The 19,531-nt window shown below is 27.9% G+C and overlaps 1 protein-coding gene across 1 annotated transcript; it reads left to right on the top strand.

The window, feature by feature from the left end:
* The first annotated feature begins 735 nt into the window (after positions 1-735).
* LOC145633000 (uncharacterized) lies at positions 736-2,016 on the top strand. The gene is made up of 2 exons (XM_081685314.1): positions 736-996; positions 1,039-2,016. The coding sequence occupies exons 1-2, from the start codon at positions 736-738 to the stop codon at positions 2,014-2,016; spliced, it is 1,239 nt and encodes a 412-aa protein (XP_081541440.1).
* The last annotated feature ends 17,515 nt before the right edge of the window (positions 2,017-19,531 follow it).

Below are 19,531 nucleotides of genomic sequence, written 5' to 3'. Positions count from 1 at the left end.
ATTAATATTCAACCAACATAGATAAACAGGTTTAGGGTAAACCTATTGATTGCATTATAGTCAGAAAGCGCACATGAATACGATCAGAATAAAGTAGAGGCCTATTATTAGGGCAGGTTCAATCTCTTTTAGATTGAATTTGTACCTTCATCCCCAAACTACCAGTAATGGTTCAAGACCTATTAGAGTTGACAATCATTTGGATCGTTAAGGGGTGTAACCTTCACCCTGTGAACGGTTTACAAGTTCCTTAAACTTGTTGGCAACTCTTTTGCTCTATCTTCTTTCCCTTTGGACGCCACCGTACTTTAGTGTATGATCATAGTGGGGTTCAGGCTAGGGGTAATGCTTGAAATATTCCATACACAAAGCTTTTTGAATCAAATTAAAGTTAAAAACATTCAAACAAAGCTTTTTGAATCAAATTAAAGTTAAATGCATTCAACGAAGCCAATTGAAACTTGGTTTCTGGAATGTTAGAGGTCTAAATAAGGCCAGTAAGCTCTGTGATGTCTTATGGTTCATTAGACATCATGGTGCTGGTCTTTTTGGACTTCTTGAAACTAAGGTGAAGGCTGAGAAGTTTGGTGTGCTATTTACTCTCATCATAAGGGTTGTAAAATTTGGGTTATTTGGCTGCCTTAGGTGTTTGATGTGTCTATTGTTAGATGTGAAGAACAGTTAATCCATTTACAGGTTCTTCATAAGGGAACAGGTAATAGTTTTTTCTGCACAATGGTCTATGGGTTGAATAAGGTTGTTGCTAGGCATAAGCTTTGGGAGCAAATAACTGAGATTGGTGCTTGTATGAATAGGCCTTGGGTTCTTTGTGGGGATTTTAACAACATCTTGAATCTTAATGATAGAATTGAAAGTCTTGTTTCTTTGACTGAAGTGGAACCCTTTAGAGCTTGCCTAAGACAGAACAACCTCTCTGATTGGGCTGCTGGAGGAATGTTTTATACTCGGTGTAATAAGCAGGCTGGTTGTGATAGAGTGTGTACTAAAATTGACATAATCATTGTGAATTGTGTGTAGATGGATAGATTTCCAGACATGCAAGCTACTTTTTTCCCTAAAGGATTAATGGATCATTGCCTTTGTGTTATTAACATGTTTGATTTTGGAACTCAAGTTAAGAAACCTTTTAGGTTTGTTAATATTTGGGTAGAATCACCTGAGTTTCTTGTAGCTGTTAAAGAGGCTTGGGAGATTAATGTTGATGGTACATTAATGTTCCAGTGTCTTAGGAAGTTGAAAGAGATGAAAAAAGTGTTGAAAAGTTTGAAAATGGTGAATTTATCTTGTATTGAAACTGAAGATGTTGTAGCTGAGAAGACTTTGATGGAAATCCAAGTGAAACTCCAAGCTGAGCCTGATAATGAGAGTCTGATTGAATTGGAAAGGGAAACTAGAGTGACATATGCTAAAACTCACCTTGATAGAAACAATTTTTTGACGCAAAAAGCTAAGGTTCATTGGCTTAAAGATGGTGATATGAATTCTGCCTTCTTCCATGATGTTATTAGGAAGAGAAGACTTCATAATAACATCTATTCCATTGTGAACAATGTGGGGGAGGTGACTGCTGATCCTAAGGAAGTGTGTGAGGCTTTCTTGGAGTATTACCAAGGGCTCCTTGGAACTGAAGCTTCAGTGCAGGGCAACATTCATTCTGCAGTCATAGCTGAGGGTAGCAGGTTATCTGATGAGCAAGGTTTGGCTATTTGTAGAGCCTTTTCTGAGAATGATGTTAAGTTTGCTTTATGGAGTATTGATGATGATATGGCTCCTGGTCCTGATGGGATTTCTAGCAAGTTTTTCAAAGCTGCTTGGCATATTATTGGTAATGATGTTACCAAGGCTGTTCCGGATTTTTTTAATTCTGGTAAGTTGCTTAAACAGGTCAATTCCACTACTTTGACTTTTATCCCAAAGATTGAACATGCAAATAAGGTTACTCATTCAGGCCTACAGCTTGTTGTAATGTGGTGTATAAGATCATTTCTAAAATGATCTGTTCTAGATTGAAGGAGGTGTTGCCTGATTTAATTAATGATTGTCAAGGGGCCTTTGTTTCTGGAAGATCTATTCTGGATAATATCCTTATTTGTCAAGACATGCTGAAGGCTTATAATAATAAAAGGAAGCCCCCTAGGTGTACCATTAAAGTGGATCTCAAGAAAGCTTATGACTCTGTGAGCTGGGAGTTTATTCAGGGAATGATGTGTGCTTTGAAGTTTCCCACTCAATTCATCTCTTGGGTTATGCAATGTGTTACTACTCCTACCTTTTCTTTACTGCTTAATGGTGGATCTTATGGTTTTTTTAAAGGGAAAAAGGGAAAAAGGCAAGGTGATCCTATGTCTCCCATTTTATTTGTTATTGTAATGGAGTATCTGTCCAGATTGCTGAAGAGAGTTGGGAAGAAGAAGAGATTTAATTATCATCAGAGGTGCAAGGAGCTTGCTTTAAATCACTTGATTTTTGCAGATGATTTGATGTTGTTTTCTTATGGGAATAATGATTCTGTCAAGCTCCTGATCAAGGCTCTTAAAACCTTTGAAGCTAGATCTGGTTTGCAGGCTAATCTTGAGAAAACTGCAATTTACTTTGGCAATGTTCAGCATCTTGTCCAAGATAGCATTCTGTGCCATTCTGGATTTGTGAAGGGTGAAATGCCTTTTAGGTACATGGGAATTCCTTTGAATGCCAAGTATTTGAAGATGGTGGATTATGATAGTTTGATAGATAAGATGTTGGTCAGATTACACTGCTGGAGTAGTAGGAATCTTTCATATGCAGCTAGGGTCACCCTTATTAATGCAGTGTTAATGAGTCTGCATACTTATTGGGCTCAATGTGTTTTACTTCCCAAATCAGTCATTGATAGGATTAACCAGCTTTGCAGAGCTTTCTTATGGAGTGGTAATGATGTTCTTTCTATAACTCCACCAATTGCCTAGGATTGGTGTTGCAGACCTAAGAAGGCAGGTGGTCTTGGAATTAGAGATTGCAGGAAGTGGAACAAAGCTGTTCTGGGTGTTTATGTTTGGAAAATAGCCAGGAAAACTGACTCTCTCCGGGTCAAATGGGTACATTAAGTTTACATTAAAGGTGAAAATTGGTGGGATTATGTTCCAAAGAAAGATGTTGGGTAGGCATGGAATTGTTATGCAAAGTTAAAAATGATTTGAGGCATGGTTTTACTTCTAAGGGATGGCTGAATAACAAGTACAAAATCAGGGATGGGTACAACAGGTTGGAAGGTGATTTGGATAAGTTTCAATGGTGTAAATGGGTTTGGAATTCCTTCAATATCCCAAAACACACCTTTATTGTATGGCTTGTTATTTTGGGAAGACTTAAAACTTGAGATAAGCTATTCCAATATGGGGTGAGTAATAGCAGTGACTGCTTGCTTTGTGGTGATGCTGTGGAAACTTGCAGTCATCTTTTCTTCTCCTGCAATTTTAGAAGGAAGGTGCTGAAGGTTGTTTCTCATTGGATTGGGTTTGATAAAAATCAAGTAGACATCCTTCACAACTGGAAATTATGGAAAGCTGAGGGTAGGAACAATGTTCAGAAGAATTTGATCTTGGCTAGTTTGACTGCTGTTGTTTACAGTATTTGGCTTGCTAGGAATCATGCTCTCTGGCATAGTGTTGTGCTCAGACCTGAGTTCATTGCTAAGGTCATTAGAAGGGAGGTGGTGACTAGGTGTTAGATGCTAATCAATTATACTTGGACAATTGCTGACTGTAAATGGCTTCATCAGCTTAGAAACAGTGTCTAGTTGTTTCTTGATAGTCTTTTTTGTGTATGCTAGACTGTATTAGCAGGTTTTGTTCATTGTGTATCTTGTGCAGGTCTTGGTTCCCCTGTGCCCTTCCTAGAAGGTACCAGGGGTCTATGAACCTGGTTTCTGATTATTTTGTGTCCTGGTACCCTTCATAGAAGGTGAACAGGATACCCTTGAGTCTGATGGGGGTGGTGTGCCTTACTTGTAAGGCTTGTGTAGTTTGGTGTTTCCTGGTTTGACAGGTTGTAATTTCTTGTACATTTGTACAGTTTCTGTTTATAATACTTTTCTTACTTTCCAAAAAAAAAATCAATCAAATGAAGTCAAACACAATAAAAAAAAAGCTTTTTGAATTAAATGAAAGTTAAACACATTCAAATAAAGCGTTTTTAATCGAACAAAAGTTAAATGCATTCAACGAATCTCATTTAATCAAATGATAGTCAAATACATTCAAACAAAGATTTTTGAATTAAATGAAACTCAAACGCATTCAAACAAAGTTTTTTGAATCAATTGAACGTCAAACACATTCAAACAAATCTTTTGAACCTAAGGAAAATCTAAAACATTTAAACAAACGTTTTGAATCAAATGAAAGTCAAATAAATTCAAAGAAGCTAATTGAATCAAATGACAATCAAACACATTTAAACAACGTTTTTTCGATGAAATGAAAGTCAACACATTTAAACAAAGATTTTTAATCAAATAAAAGACAAACACATTCAAACAAAGATTTTAAAATCAAATGAAAGTCAAACACATTCAAACAAAGCTTTTTGAATCGAATGAAAGTCTATCCATTAAACAAAGCTAATTTAATCAAATAAAAGTGAAACAAATTAAAGCAAAGATTTTTGAATCAAATGAAAGTCAAACACATTCAAAGAAAGCTTTTTGAATTAAATGAAAGTTAAATGCATTCAACGAAGCTAACTGAATCAGAAGAAAGTCACACACAACCAAAAAAAGCTTTTTGAATCAAATGAAAGTCAAATACATTCAAACAAATCTTTTGAATCTAAGGAAAGTCAAACACATTTAAACAAAGCTTTTTGAATTGAACGAATGTCAAATGCATTCAATGAAGCTAATTGAATCAAATGAAATTCAAACACATTCAAACAAATATTTTTTAATCAAATGAAAGTTAAACACATTCAAACAAAGCTTTTTTAATGAAATGAAAGTCAAACACATTCAAATAAAGCTTTTTGAATCAAATGAATGTCAAACACATTCAAACAAAGCTTTTTGAATCGAATGAAATTTAAATGCATTCCACGAATTTAATTCAATCAAATAAAAGGGAAACACATATAACAAAGCCTTTTGAATCAAATGAAAGTCAAACACATTCAAACAAGGCTTTTTTAATCGAATGAAAGTCAAATGTATTCAATGAAGCTATGTGAATCAAATGAACTTAAACACAATTAAACAAAGCTTTTGAATCTAAGGAAAGTATAACACATTCAAACAAAGCTTTTTAAATTGAACCAATGTCAAATGCATTCAATGAAGCTAATTCAAATGAAATTCAAACAAATTCAAACAAATATTTTTTAATCAAATGAAAGTTAAACACATTCAAACAAAGCTTTTATAATGAAATGAAAGTCAAACACATTCAAATAAAGCTTTTTGAATCAAATGAATGTAAAAACACATTAAAACAAAGCTTTTTTAATCGAATGAAATTCAAATGCATTCAACGAAGCTAATTCAATCAAATAAAAGTCAAACACATAAAACAAAGCCTTTTGAATCAAATGAAATTCAAACACATTCAAACAGAGCTTTTTTAATCGAATGAAAGTCAAATGTATTAAACGAAGGTAAGTGAATCAAATGAACTCTAACACAATCAAACAAAGCTTTTGAATCAAATGAAAGTTAAACACATTCAAACAAAGCTTTTTGAATCAAATGAAAGTTTAAAACATTCAAACAAAGCTATTTAATTCAAACAAAAGTTATATTCATTCAACGAATCTAATTGAATCAAATGAGAGTAAAACACATTAGAACCAATCTTTTTGAATAACATGAAAGTCAAACACACTAAAACAAAGGTTTTTGAATCAAATAAAAGTCAAACACATTCACACAATTCTTTTTGAATCAAATGAAAGTCAAACCATTTAAACAAAGCTTTTTAAATCGAATGAAGGTCAAATGCATTTAAAGAAGCTAATTAAATCAAGTGAAAGTCAAACACATTTAAACAAAGGTTTTTCATTGAAATGAAAGTCAAACACATTCAATCAAAGCTTTTTGAATGGAATGAAAGTCTATTTAATTCAACAAAGCTAACTAAATTAAATGAAAGTCAAACACATTTAAACAAAGCTTTTTCAATCAACTAAAAGTAAAACACATTCAAACAAATGTTTTTGAATCAAATGAAAGTTAAACACATTTAAACAAAGCTTCTTGAATCAAATGAAAGTCAAACACATTCAAACAAAGCTTGTTGAATTGAATGAATCTCAAATGCATTCAACAAAGCTAATTCAATCCAATAAATGTGAAAAAAAATAAAACAAAGTTTTTTGAATCAAATTAAAGTTAAACACATTAAATCAAAGCTTTTTGAATCGAATGAAAGTCAAATGCATTCAACGAAGCTAATTGAATCAAATGAAAGTCACACACAATCAAACAATGCTGTTTGAATCAAATGAAAGTCAAACAATTGAAACAAATCATTTGAATCTAAGGAAACTCAAATACATTCAAACAAAGCTTTGTGAATCAACTAAAAGTCAAACACTTTCAACCAAAGATTTTTGAATCAAAGGAAAGACAAACACATTCAAACGAAGCTTTTTTAATTAAACTAATGTCAAATGCATTCAATGATGCTAATTGAATCAAGTTATATTCAAACGCATTCAAACGAATCTTTTTTAATCAAATGAAAGTTAAACACATTCAAATAAAGTTTTTTGAATCAAATAAAAGTAAAACACATTCAAATAAAGCTCTTTGAATCAAATGAAATTCAAATACATTCAACGAAGCTAATTCAATCAAATAAAAGTTAAACACATTAAACAAAGCCTTTTGAATCAAATGAAAGTCAAACACATTCAAACAAGGCTTTTTTAATCGAATGAAATTCAAATGTATTCAACGAAGGTAAGTGAATCAAATGAACTTAAACACAATTAAACAAAGCTTTTGAATCTAACGAAAGTCAAACACATTCAAACAAAGCTTTTTAAATTAAACCAATGTCAAATGCATTCAATGAAGCTAATTAAATCAGATGAAATTCAAACACATTCAAACAAATATTTTTTAATCAAATGAAAGTTAAACACATTAAAACAAAGCTTTTTGAATGAAATGAAAGTCAAACACATTCAAATAAAGCTTTTTGAATCAAATGAATGTAAAACACATTAAAACAAAGCTTTTTAAATCGAATGAAATTCAAATGCATTTAACGAAGCTAATTCAATCAAATAAAAGTCAAACACATAAAACAAAGCCTTTTGAATGAAATGAAATTCAAACACATTCAAATAAAGCTTTTTTATTCGAATGAAAGTCAAATGTATTCAACGAAGCTAAGTGAATCAAATGAACTCAAACACAATCAAACAAAGCTTTTGAATCAAATGAAAGTTAAACACATTCAAACAAAGCTTTTTGAATCAAATGAAAGTTTAAAACATTCAAACAATGCTTTTTAATTCAAACAAAAATCAAATACATTCAACGAATCTAATTGAATCAAATGAAAGTAAAACACATTAGAACCAATCTTTTTGAATAACATGAAAGTCAAACACACTAAAACAAAGGTATTTTAATCAAATAAAAGTCAAACACATTCACACAATTCTTTTTGAATCAAATGAAAGTCAAATCATTTAAACAAAGCTTTTTAAATTGAATGAAGGTCAAATGCATTTAAAGAAGCTAATTAAATCAAGTGAAAGTCAAACACATTTAAACAAAGGTTTTTCATTGAAATGAAAGTTAAACACATTCAAACAAAGCTTTTTGAATGGAATGAAAGTCTATTTAATTCAACGAAGCTAACTAAATTAAATGAAAGTCTAACACATTTAAACAAAGTTTTTTCAATCAACTAAAAGTAAAACACATTCAAACAAATGTTTTAGAATCAAATCAAAGTTAAACACATTTAAACAAAGCTTTTTGAATCAAATGAAAGTCAAACACATTCAAACAAGGCTTTTTTAATCGAATGAAAGTCAAATGTATTCAACGAAGCTAAGTGAATAAAATGAACTTAAACACAAATAAACAAAGCTTTTGAATCTAACGAAAGTTAAACACATTCAAACAAAGATTTTTAAATTGAACCAATGTCAAATGCATTCAATGAAGCTAATTGAATCAAATGAAATTCAAACAAATATTTTTTAATTAAATGAAAGTTAAACACATTCAAACAAAGCTTTTTGAATGAAATGAAAGTCAAACACATTCAAATAAAGCTTTTTGAATCAAATGAATGTCAAACACATTAAAACAAAGCTTTTTGAATCGATTGAAATTCAAATGCATTCAACGAAGCTAATTCAATCAAATAAAAGTAAAACACATAAACAAACCCTTTTGAATCAAATGAAATCCAAACACATTCAAACAAAGCTTTTTTAATCGAATGAAAGTCAAATGCATTCAACGAAACTAAGTGAATCAAAGGAACTCAAACACAATCAAACAAAGCTTTTGAATCAAATGAAATTTAAACACATTTAAACAAAGCTTTTTATATCAAATGAATGTTTAAAACATTCAAACAAAGCTTTTTAATTCAAACGAAAGTCAAATTCATTCAACGAATCTAATTGAATAAAATGAAAGTAAAACACATTAGAACCAATCTTTTTGAATAACATGAAAGTCAAACACACTAAAACAAAGGTTTTTGAATCAAATAAAAGTCAAACACATTCACACAATTCTTTTTGAATCAAATAAAAGTCAAACCATTTAAACAAAGCTTTTTAAATTGAATGAAGGTAAAATGCATTTAAAGAAGCTAATTAAATCAAGTGAAAGTCAAACACATTTAAACAAAGGTTTTTCATTGAAATGAAAGTCAAACACATTCAAACAAAGCTTTTTGAATGGAATGAAAGTGTATTTAATTCAACGAAGCTAACTAAATTAAATGAAAGTCAAACACATTTAAACAAAGCTTTTTCAATCAACTAAAAGTAAAACACATTCAAACAAAGGTTTTTGAATCAAATGAAAGTTAAACACATTTAAACAAAGCTTTTTGAATCAAATGAAAGTCAAACACATTCAAACAAAGCTTGTTGAATTGAATGAATCTCAAATGCATTCAACAAAGCTAATTCAATCAAATAAATGTGAAAAAAAATAAAACAAAGTTTTTTGAATCAAATTAAAGTTAAACACATTAAATCAAAGCTTTTTGAATCGAATAAAAGTCAAATGCATTCAATGAAGCTAATTGAATCAAATGAAAGTCACACACAATCAAACAATGCTGTTTGAATCAAATGAAAGTCAAACAATTCAAACAAATCATTTGAATCTAAGGAAAGTCAAATACATTCAAACAAAGCTTTGTTAATCAACTAAAAGTCAAACACTTTCAACCAAAGCTTTTTGTATCTAAGGAAAGTCAAACACAATCAAACGAAGCTTTTTTTATTAAACTAATGTCAAATGCATTCAATGATGCTAATTGAATCAAGTTAAATTCAAACGCATTCAAACAAATCTTTTTAATCAAATGAAAGTTAAACACATTCAAATAAAGTTTTTTGAATCAAATAAAAGTAAAACACATTCAAATAAATCTTTTTGAATCAAATGAAATTCAAATGCATTCAACGAAGCTAATTCAATCAAATAAAAGTTAAACACATTAAACAAAGCCTTTTGAATCAAATAAATATCAAACACATTCAAACAAGGCTTTTTTAATCGAATGAAAGTCAATTGTATTCAACAAAGCTAAGTGAATCAAATAAACTCTAACACAATCAAACAAAGCTTTTGAATCAAATGAAAGTTAAACACATTCAAACAAAGCTTTTTGAATCAAATGAAAGTTTAAAACATTCAAACAAAGCTTTTTAATTCAAACGAAAGTCAAATTCATTCAACGAATCTAATAGAATCAAATGAAAGTAAAACACATTAGAACCAATCTTTTTGAATAACATGAAAGTCAAACACACTTAAACAAAGGTTTTTGAATCAAATAAAAGTCAAACACATTCACACAATTCTTTTTGAATCAAAAGAAAGTCAAACCATTTAAACAAAGATTTTTAAATCGAATGAAGGTCAAATGCATTTAAAGAAGCTAATTAAATCAAGTGAAAGTCAAACACATTTAAACAAAGGTTTTTCATTGAAATGAATGTCAAACACATTCAAACAAAGCTTTTTGAATGGAATGAAAGTCTATTTAATTCAACGAAGCTAACTAAATTAAATGAAAGTCAAACACATTTAAACAAAGCTTTTTCAATCAACTAAAAGTAAAACACATTCAAACAAAGGTTTTTGAATCAAATGAAAGTTAAACACATTTAAACAAAGCTTTTTGAATCAAATGAAAGTCAAACACATTCAAATAAGGCTTTTTTAATCGAATGAAAGTCAAATATATTCAACGAAGCTAAGTGAATCAAATGAACTTAAATACAATAAAACAAAGCTTTTTAATCTAACGAAAGTCAAACACATTCAAACAAAGCTATTTAAATTGAACCAATGTCAAAGGCATTCAATGAAGCTAACTGAATCAAATGAAATTCAAACAAATTCAACAAATATTTTTTAATCAAATGAAAGTTAAACACATTCAAAAAAAGCTTTTTGAATGAAATGAAAGTCAAACACATTCAAATAAAGCTTTTTGAATCAAATGATTGTCAAACACATTAAAACAAAGCATTTTGAATCGAATGAAATTCAAATGAATTCAACGAAGCTAATTCAATCAATTAAAAGTCAAACACATAAAACAAAGCCTTTTGAATGAAATGAAATTCAAACACATTCAAACAAAGCTTTTTTAATCGAATGAAAGTCAAATGTATTCAACGAAGCTAAGTGAATCAAATGAACTCAAACACAATCAAACAAAGCTTTTGAATCAAATGAAAGTTAAACACATTCAAACAAAGCATTTTGAATCACATGAAAGTTTAAAACATTCAAACAAAGATTTTTAATTCAAACGAAAGTCAAATTCATTCAACGAATCTAATTGAATCAAATCAAAGTAAAACACATTAGAACCAATCTTTTTGAATAACTTGAAAGTCAAACACACTAAAACAAAGGTTGTTGAAACAAATAAAAGTCAAACACATTAACACAATTCTTTTTGAATCAATTGAAAGTCAAACCATTTAAAAAAAGATTTTTAAATCGAATGAAGGTCAAATGCATTTAAATAAGCTAATTAAATCAAATGAAAGTCAAACACATTAAAACAAAGGTTTTTCATTGAAATGAAAGTCAAACACATTCAAACAAAGCTTTTTGAATGGAATGAAAGTCTATTTAATTCAACTAAGCTAACTAAATTAAATGAAAGTCAAAAACATTTAAACAAAGCTTTTTAAATCAACTAAAAGTAAAACACATTCAAACAAAGGTTTTTGAATCAAATGAAAGTTAAACACATTTAAACAAAGCTTTTTGAATCAAATGAAAGTCAAACACATTCAAACAAAGTTTGTTGAATTGAATGAATCTCAAATGCATTCAGCAAAGCTAATTCAATCAAATAAATGTGAAAAAAAATAAAACAAAGTTTTTTGAATCAAATTAAGGTTAAACACATTAAATCAAAGCTTTTTGAATCGAATGAAAGTCAAATGCATTCAATGAAGCTAATTGAGTCAAATGAAAGTCACACACAATCAAACAATGCTGTTTGAATCAAATGAAAGTCAAACAATTCAAACAAATCATTTGAATCTAAGGAAAGTCAAATACATTCAAACAAAGCTTTGTGAATCAACTAAAAGTCAAACACTTTCAACCAAAGCTTTTTGAATCTAAGGAAAGTCAAACACATTCAAACGAAGCTTTTTTAATTGAACTAAAGTCAAATACATACAATGATGCTAATTGAATCAAGTTATATTCAAACGTATTCAAATGAATCTTTTTTAATCAAATGAAAGTTAAACACATTCAAATAAAGTTTTTTAAATCAAATAAAAGTAAAACACATTCAAATAAAGATTTTTGAATCAAATGAAATTCAAATGCATTCAACGAAGCTAATTCAATCAAATAAAAGTTAAACGCATTAAACAAAGCCTTTTAAATCAAATAAAAGTCAAACACATTCAAACAAGGCTTTTTTAATCGAATGAAAGTCAAATGTATTTAACGAAGCTAAGTGAATCAAATGAACTTAAACACAATTAAACAAAGCTTTTGAATCTAAGGAAAGTTAAACACATTCAAACAAAGCTTTTTAAATTGAACCAATGTCAAATGCGTTCAATGAAGCTAATTGAATCAAATGAAATTCAAACAAATTCAAACAAATACTTTTTAATCAAATGATAGTTAAACACATTCAAACAAAGCTTTTTTAATGAAATGAAAGTCAAACACATTCAAATAAAGCTTTTTGAATCAAATGAATGTCAAACACATTATAACAAAGCTTTTTGAATCGAATGAAATTCAAATGCATTCAACGAAGCTAATTCAATAAAAAAAATGTCAAACACATAAAACAAAGCCTTTTGAATGAAATGAAATTCAAACACATTCAAACAAAGCTTTTTTAATCGAATGAAAGTCAAATGTATTCAACGAAGCTAAGTGAATCAAATGAACTCAAACACAATCAAACAACGCTTATGAATCAAATGAAAGTTAAACACATTCAAACAAAGCATTTTAAATTGAACCAATGTCAAATGCATTCAATGAAGCTAATTGAATAAAATTAAATTCAAACAAATTCAAACAAATACTTTTTAATCTAATGAAAGTTAAACACATTCAAACAAAGCTTTTTGAATGAAATGAAAGTCAAAAACATTCAAATAAAGCTTTTTGAATCAAATGAATGTCAAACACATTATAACAAAGCTTTTTGAATCGAATGAAATTCAAATGCATTCAACGAAGCAAATTCAATCAAATAAAAGTCAAACACATAAAACAAAGCCTTTTGAATCAAATGAAATTCAAACACATTCAAACAAAGCTTTTTTAATCGAATGAAAGTCAAATGTATTCAACGAAGCTAAGTTAATCAAATGAACTCAAACACAATCAAACAAAGCTTTTGAATCAAATGAAAGTTAAACACATTCAAACAAAGCATTTTGAATCACATGAAAGTTTAAAACATTCAAACAAAGCTTTTTAATTCAAACGAAAGTCAAATTCATTCAACGAATCTAATTAAATCAAATCAAAGTAAAACACATTAGAACCAATCTTTTTGAATAACATGAAAGTTAAACACACTAAAACAAAGATTTTTGAATCAAATAAAAGTTAAACACATTCACACAATTCTTTTTAAATCAAATGAAAGTCAAACCATTTAAACAAAGCTTTTTAAATCGAATGAAGGTCAAATGCATTTAAAGAAGCTAATTAAATCAAGTGAAAGTCAAACACATTTAAACAAAGGTTTTTCATTGAAATGAAAGTCAAACACATTCAAACAAAGCTTTTTGAATGGAATGAAAGTCTATTTAATTCAACGAAGCTAACTAAATTAAATGAAACACATTTAAACAAAGCTTTTTCAATCAACTGAAAGTAAAACACATTCAAACAAATGTTTTTGAATCAAATGAAAGTTAAACACATTTAAACAAAGCTTTTTGAATCAAAAGAAAGTCAAACACATTCAAACAAGGCTTTTTTAATCGAATGTATCTAAAATGCATTCAACAAAGCTAATTCAATCAAATAAATGTGAAAAAAATAAAACAAAGTTTTTTGAATCAAATTAAAGTTAAACACATTAAATCAAAGCTTTTTGAATCGAATGAAAGTAAAATGCATTTAACGAAGCTAATTGAATCAAATGAAAGTCACACACAATCAAACAATGCTGTTTGAATCAAATGAAAGTCAAACAATTGAAACAAATCATTTGAATCTAAGGAAAGTCAAATACATTCAAACAAAGCTTTGTGAATCAACTAAAAGTCAAACACTTTCAACCAAATCTTTTTTATTCTAAGGAAAGTCAAACACATTCAAACGAAGCTTTTTTAATTGAACTAATGTCAAATGCATTCAATGATGCTAATTGAATCAAGTTATATTCAAACGCATTCAAACAAATCTTTTTTATCAAATAAAAGTTAAACACATTCTAATAAAGTTTTTTGAATCAAATAAAAGTAAAACACATTCAAATAAAGCTTTTTGAATCAAATGAAATTCAAATGCATTCAACGAAGCTAATTCAATCAAATAAAAGTTAAACACATTAAACAAAGCCTTTTGAATCAAATAAATATCAAACACATTCAAACAAGGCTTTTTTAATCGAATGAAAGTCAATTGTATTCAACAAAGCTAAGTGAATCAAATAAACTCTAACACAATCAAACAAAGCTTTTGAATCAAATGAAAGTTAAACACATTCAAACAAAGCTTTTTGAATCAAATGAAAGTTTAAAACATTCAAACAAAGCTTTTTAATTCAAACGAAAGTCAAATTCATTCAACGAATCTAATAGAATCAAATGAAAGTAAAACACATTAGAACCAATCTTTTTGAATAACATGAAAGTCAAACACACTTAAACAAAGGTTTTTGAATCAAATAAAAGTCAAACACATTCACACAATTCTTTTTGAATCAAATGAAAGTCAAACCATTTAAACAAAGATTTTTAAATCGAATGAAGGTCAAATGCATTTAAAGAAGCTAATTAAATCAAGTGAAAGTCAAACACATTTAAACAAAGGTTTTTCATTGAAATGAATGTCAAACACATTCAAACAAAGCTTTTTGAATGGAATGAAAGTCTATTTAATTCAACGAAGCTAACTAAATTAAATGAAAGTCAAACACATTTAAACAAAGCTTTTTCAATCAACTAAAAGTAAAACACATTCAAACAAAGGTTTTTGAATCAAATGAAAGTTAAACACATTTAAACAAAGCTTTTTGAATCAAATGAAAGTCAAACACATTCAAATAAGGCTTTTTTAATCGAATGAAAGTCAAATATATTCAACGAAGCTAAGTGAATCAAATGAACTTAACTACAATAAAACAAAGCTTTTTAATCTAACGAAAGTCAAACACATTCAAACAAAGCTATTTAAATTGAACCAATGTCAAAGGCATTCAATGAAGCTAACTGAATCAAATGAAATTCAAACAAATTCAACAAATATTTTTTAATCAAATGAAAGTTAAACACATTCAAAAAAAGCTTTTTGAATGAAATGAAAGTCAAACACATTCAAATAAAGCTTTTTGATTCAAATGATTGTCAAACACATTAAAACAAAGCATTTTGAATCGAATGAAATTCAAATGAATTCAACGAAGCTAATTCAATCAATTAAAAGTCAAACACATAAAACAAAGCCTTTTGAATGAAATGAAATTCAAACACATTCAAACAAAGCTTTTTTAATCGAATGAAAGTCAAATGTATTCAACGAAGCTAAGTGAATCAAATGAACTCAAACACAATCAAACAAAGCTTTTGAATCAAATGAAAGTTAAACACATTCAAACAAAGCATTTTGAATCACATGAAAGTTTAAAACATTCAAACAAAGATTTTTAATTCAAACGAAAGTCAAATTCATTCAACGAATCTAATTGAATCAAATCAAAGTAAAACACATTAGAACCAATCTTTTTGAATAACTTGAAAGTCAAACACACTAAAACAAAGGTTGTTGAAACAAATAAAAGTCAAACACATTCACACAATTCTTTTTGAATCAATTGAAAGTCAAACCATTTAAAAAAAGATTTTTAAATCGAATGAAGGTCAAATGCATTTAAATAAGCTAATTAAATCAAATGAAAGTCAAACACATTTAAACAAAGGTTTTTCATTGAAATGAAAGTCAAACACATTCAAACAAAGCTTTTTGAATGGAATGAAAGTCTATTTAATTCAACTAAGCTAACTAAATTAAATGAAAGTCAAAAACATTTAAACAAAGCTTTTTAAATCAACTAAAAGTAAAACACATTCAAACAAAGGTTTTTGAATCAAATGAAAGTTAAACACATTTAAACAAAGCTTTTTGAATCAAATGAAAGTCAAACACATTCAAACAAAGTTTGTTGAATTGAATGAATCTCAAATGCATTCAGCAAAGCTAATTCAATCAAATAAATGTGAAAAAAAATAAAACAAAGTTTTTTGAATCAAATTAAGGTTAAACACATTAAATCAAAGCTTTTTGAATCGAATGAAAGTCAAATGCATTCAATGAAGCTAATTGAGTTAAATGAAAGTCACACACAATCAAACAATGCTGTTTGAATCAAATGAAAGTCAAACAATTCAAACAAATCATTTGAATCTAAGGAAAGTCAAATACATTCAAACAAAGCTTTGTGAATCAACTAAAAGTCAAACACTTTCAACCAAAGCTTTTTGAATCTAAGGAAAGTCAAACACATTCAAACGAAGCTTTTTTAATTGAACTAAAGTCAAATACATACAATGATGCTAATTGAATCAAGTTATATTCAAACGTATTCAAATGAATCTTTTTTAATCAAATGAAAGTTAAACACATTCAAATAAAGTTTTTTAAATCAAATAAAAGTAAAACACATTCAAATAAAGATTTTTGAATCAAATGAAATTCAAATGCATTCAACGAAGCTAATTCAATCAAATAAAAGTTAAACGCATTAAACAAAGCCTTTTAAATCAAATAAAAGTCAAACACATTCAAACAAGGCTTTTTTAATCGAATGAAAGTCAAATGTATTTAACGAAGCTAAGTGAATCAAATGAACTTAAACACAATTAAACAAAGCTTTTGAATCTAAGGAAAGTTAAACACATTCAAACAAAGCTTTTTAAATTGAACCAATGTCAAATGCGTTCAATGAAGCTAATTGAATCAAATGAAATTCAAACAAATTCAAACAAATACTTTTTAATCAAATGATAGTTAAACACATTCAAACAAAGCTTTTTTAATGAAATGAAAGTCAAACACATTCAAATAAAGCTTTTTGAATCAAATGAATGTCAAACACATTATAACAAAGCTTTTTGAATCGAATGAAATTCAAATGCATTCAACGAAGCTAATTCAATTAAAAAATAGTCAAACACATAAAACAAAGCCTTTTGAATGAAATGAAATTCAAACACATTCAAACAAAGCTTTTTTAATCGAATGAAAGTCAAATGTATTCAACGAAGCTAAGTGAATCAAATGAACTCAAACACAATCAAACAACGCTTATGAATCAAATGAAAGTTAAACACATTCAAACAAAGCATTTTAAATTGAACCAATGTCAAATGCATTCAATGAAGCTAATTGAATAAAATTAAATTCAAACAAATTCAAACAAATACTTTTTAATCTAATGAAAGTTAAACACATTCAAACAAAGCTTTTTGAATGAAATGAAAGTCAAAAACATTCAAATAAAGCTTTTTGAATCAAATGAATGTCAAACACATTATAACAAAGCTTTTTGAATCGAATGAAATTCAAATGCATTCAACGAAGCAAATTCAATCAAATAAAAGTCAAACACATAAAACAAAGCCTTTTGAATCAAATGAAATTCAAACACATTCAAACAAAGCTTTTTTAATCGAATGAAAGTCAAATGTATTCAACGAAGCTAAGTTAATCAAATGAACTCAAACACAATCAAACAAAGCTTTTGAATCAAATGAAAGTTAAACACATTCAAACAAAGCATTTTGAATCACATGAAAGTTTAAAACATTCAAACAAAGCTTTTTAATTCAAACGAAAGTCAAATTCATTCAACGAATCTAATTAAATCAAATCAAAGTAAAACACATTAGAACCAATCTTTTTGAATAACATGAAAGTTAAACACACTAAAACAAAGATTTTTGAATCAAATAAAAGTTAAACACATTCACACAATTCTTTTTAAATCAAATGAAAGTCAAACCATTTAAACAAAGCTTTTTAAATCGAATGAAGGTCAAATGCATTTAAAGAAGCTAATTAAATCAAGTGAAAGTCAAACACATTTAAACAAAGGTTTTTCATTGAAATGAAAGTCAAACACATTCAAACAAAGCTTTTTGAATGGAATGAAAGTCTATTTAATTCAACGAAGCTAACTAAATTAAATGAAACACATTTAAACAAAGCTTTTTCAATCAACTGAAAGTAAAACACATTCAAACAAATGTTTTTGAATCAAATGAAAGTTAAACACATTTAAACAAAGCTTTTTGAATCAAAAGAAAGTCAAACACATTCAAACAAGGCTTTTTTAATCGAATGTATCTAAAATGCATTCAACAAAGCTAATTCAATCAAATAAATGTGAAAAAAATAAAACAAAGTTTTTTGAATCAAATTAAAGTTAAACACATTAAATCAAAGCTTTTTGAATCGAATGAAAGTAAAATGCATTCAACGAAGCTAATTGAATCAAATGAAAGTCACACACAATCAAACAATGCTGTTTGAATCAAATGAAAGTCAAACAATTGAAACAAATCATTTGAATCTAAGGAAAGTCAAATACATTCAAACAAAGCTTTGTGAATCAACTAAAAGTCAAACACTTTCAACCAAATCTTTTTTATTCTAAGGAAAGTCAAACACATTCAAACGAAGCTTTTTTAATTGAACTAATGTCAAATGCATTCAATGATGCTAATTGAATCAAGTTATATTCAAACGCATTCAAACAAATCTTTTTTAATCAAATAAAAGTTAAACACATTCTAATAAAGTTTTTTGAATCAAATAAAAGTAAAACTTATTCAAATAAAGCTTTTTTAATCAAATGAAATTCAAATGCATTCAACAACGCTAATTCAATCAAATAAAAGTTAAACACATTAAACAAAGCTTTTTGAATCAAATGAAAGTCAAACCTATTTAAACTAATCTTTTAAAATCTAATAAAAGTCAAATGTATTCAACGAAGCTAATTAAATGAAACGAAGTCAAACACAAGCAAACAAAGGTTTTTGAATCAAATGAAATTCAAACATATTCAAAAAAAGTTTTTTTGAATCGAATGAAAGCCAAATGCATTCAACGATGCTAATTCAATCAAATAAAAGTGAAACACATTAAAACAAAGCATTTTTAATCAAATGAAAGTCATTTACATTCGAACAAATCTTTTTGAATCAATGAAAGTAAAATGCATTTGAAGAAGCTAATTGAATCAGATGAAAGTCACACACAATCAAACAAAGATTTTTGAATCAAATGAAAGTAAAACACATTCAAACAAATCTTTTGAATCTAAGGAAAGTCAAACACTTTCAAACAAAGCTTTTTGAGTTGAACGAATGTCAAATGCATTCAACGAAACAAATTGAGTCAAATGAAATTCAAACATATTCAAACAAATCTATTTTAATCAAATGAAAATTAATCACATTCAAATAAAGCTTTTTGAATCAAATGAAATTCAAACACATCAAAATAAAGCTTTTTCAATCAAATGAAAGTCAAACACATTTAAACAAAGCTTTTTTAAACGAATGAAATTCAAATGCATTTAAC

The sequence above is a fragment of the Chenopodium album genome, chromosome 5, assembly GCF_948465745.1.
Source record: "Chenopodium album chromosome 5, dcCheAlbu1.1, whole genome shotgun sequence".
Classification (NCBI taxonomy): domain Eukaryota; kingdom Viridiplantae; phylum Streptophyta; class Magnoliopsida; order Caryophyllales; family Amaranthaceae; genus Chenopodium; species Chenopodium album.
This window is presented reverse-complemented; position numbering and strand designations above follow the sequence as displayed.

Bases quoted from the DNA above. Each gene is read 5' to 3' on its own strand.
- LOC145633000 (XM_081685314.1), top strand. From the start codon at position 736: ATGGTCTATGGGTTGAATAAGGTTGTTGCTAGGCATAAGCTTTGGGAG. The intron at 997-1,038 runs GTGTGTACTAAA...AATTGTGTGTAG, and splicing joins AGCAGGCTGGTTGTGATAGA to ATGGATAGATTTCCAGACAT.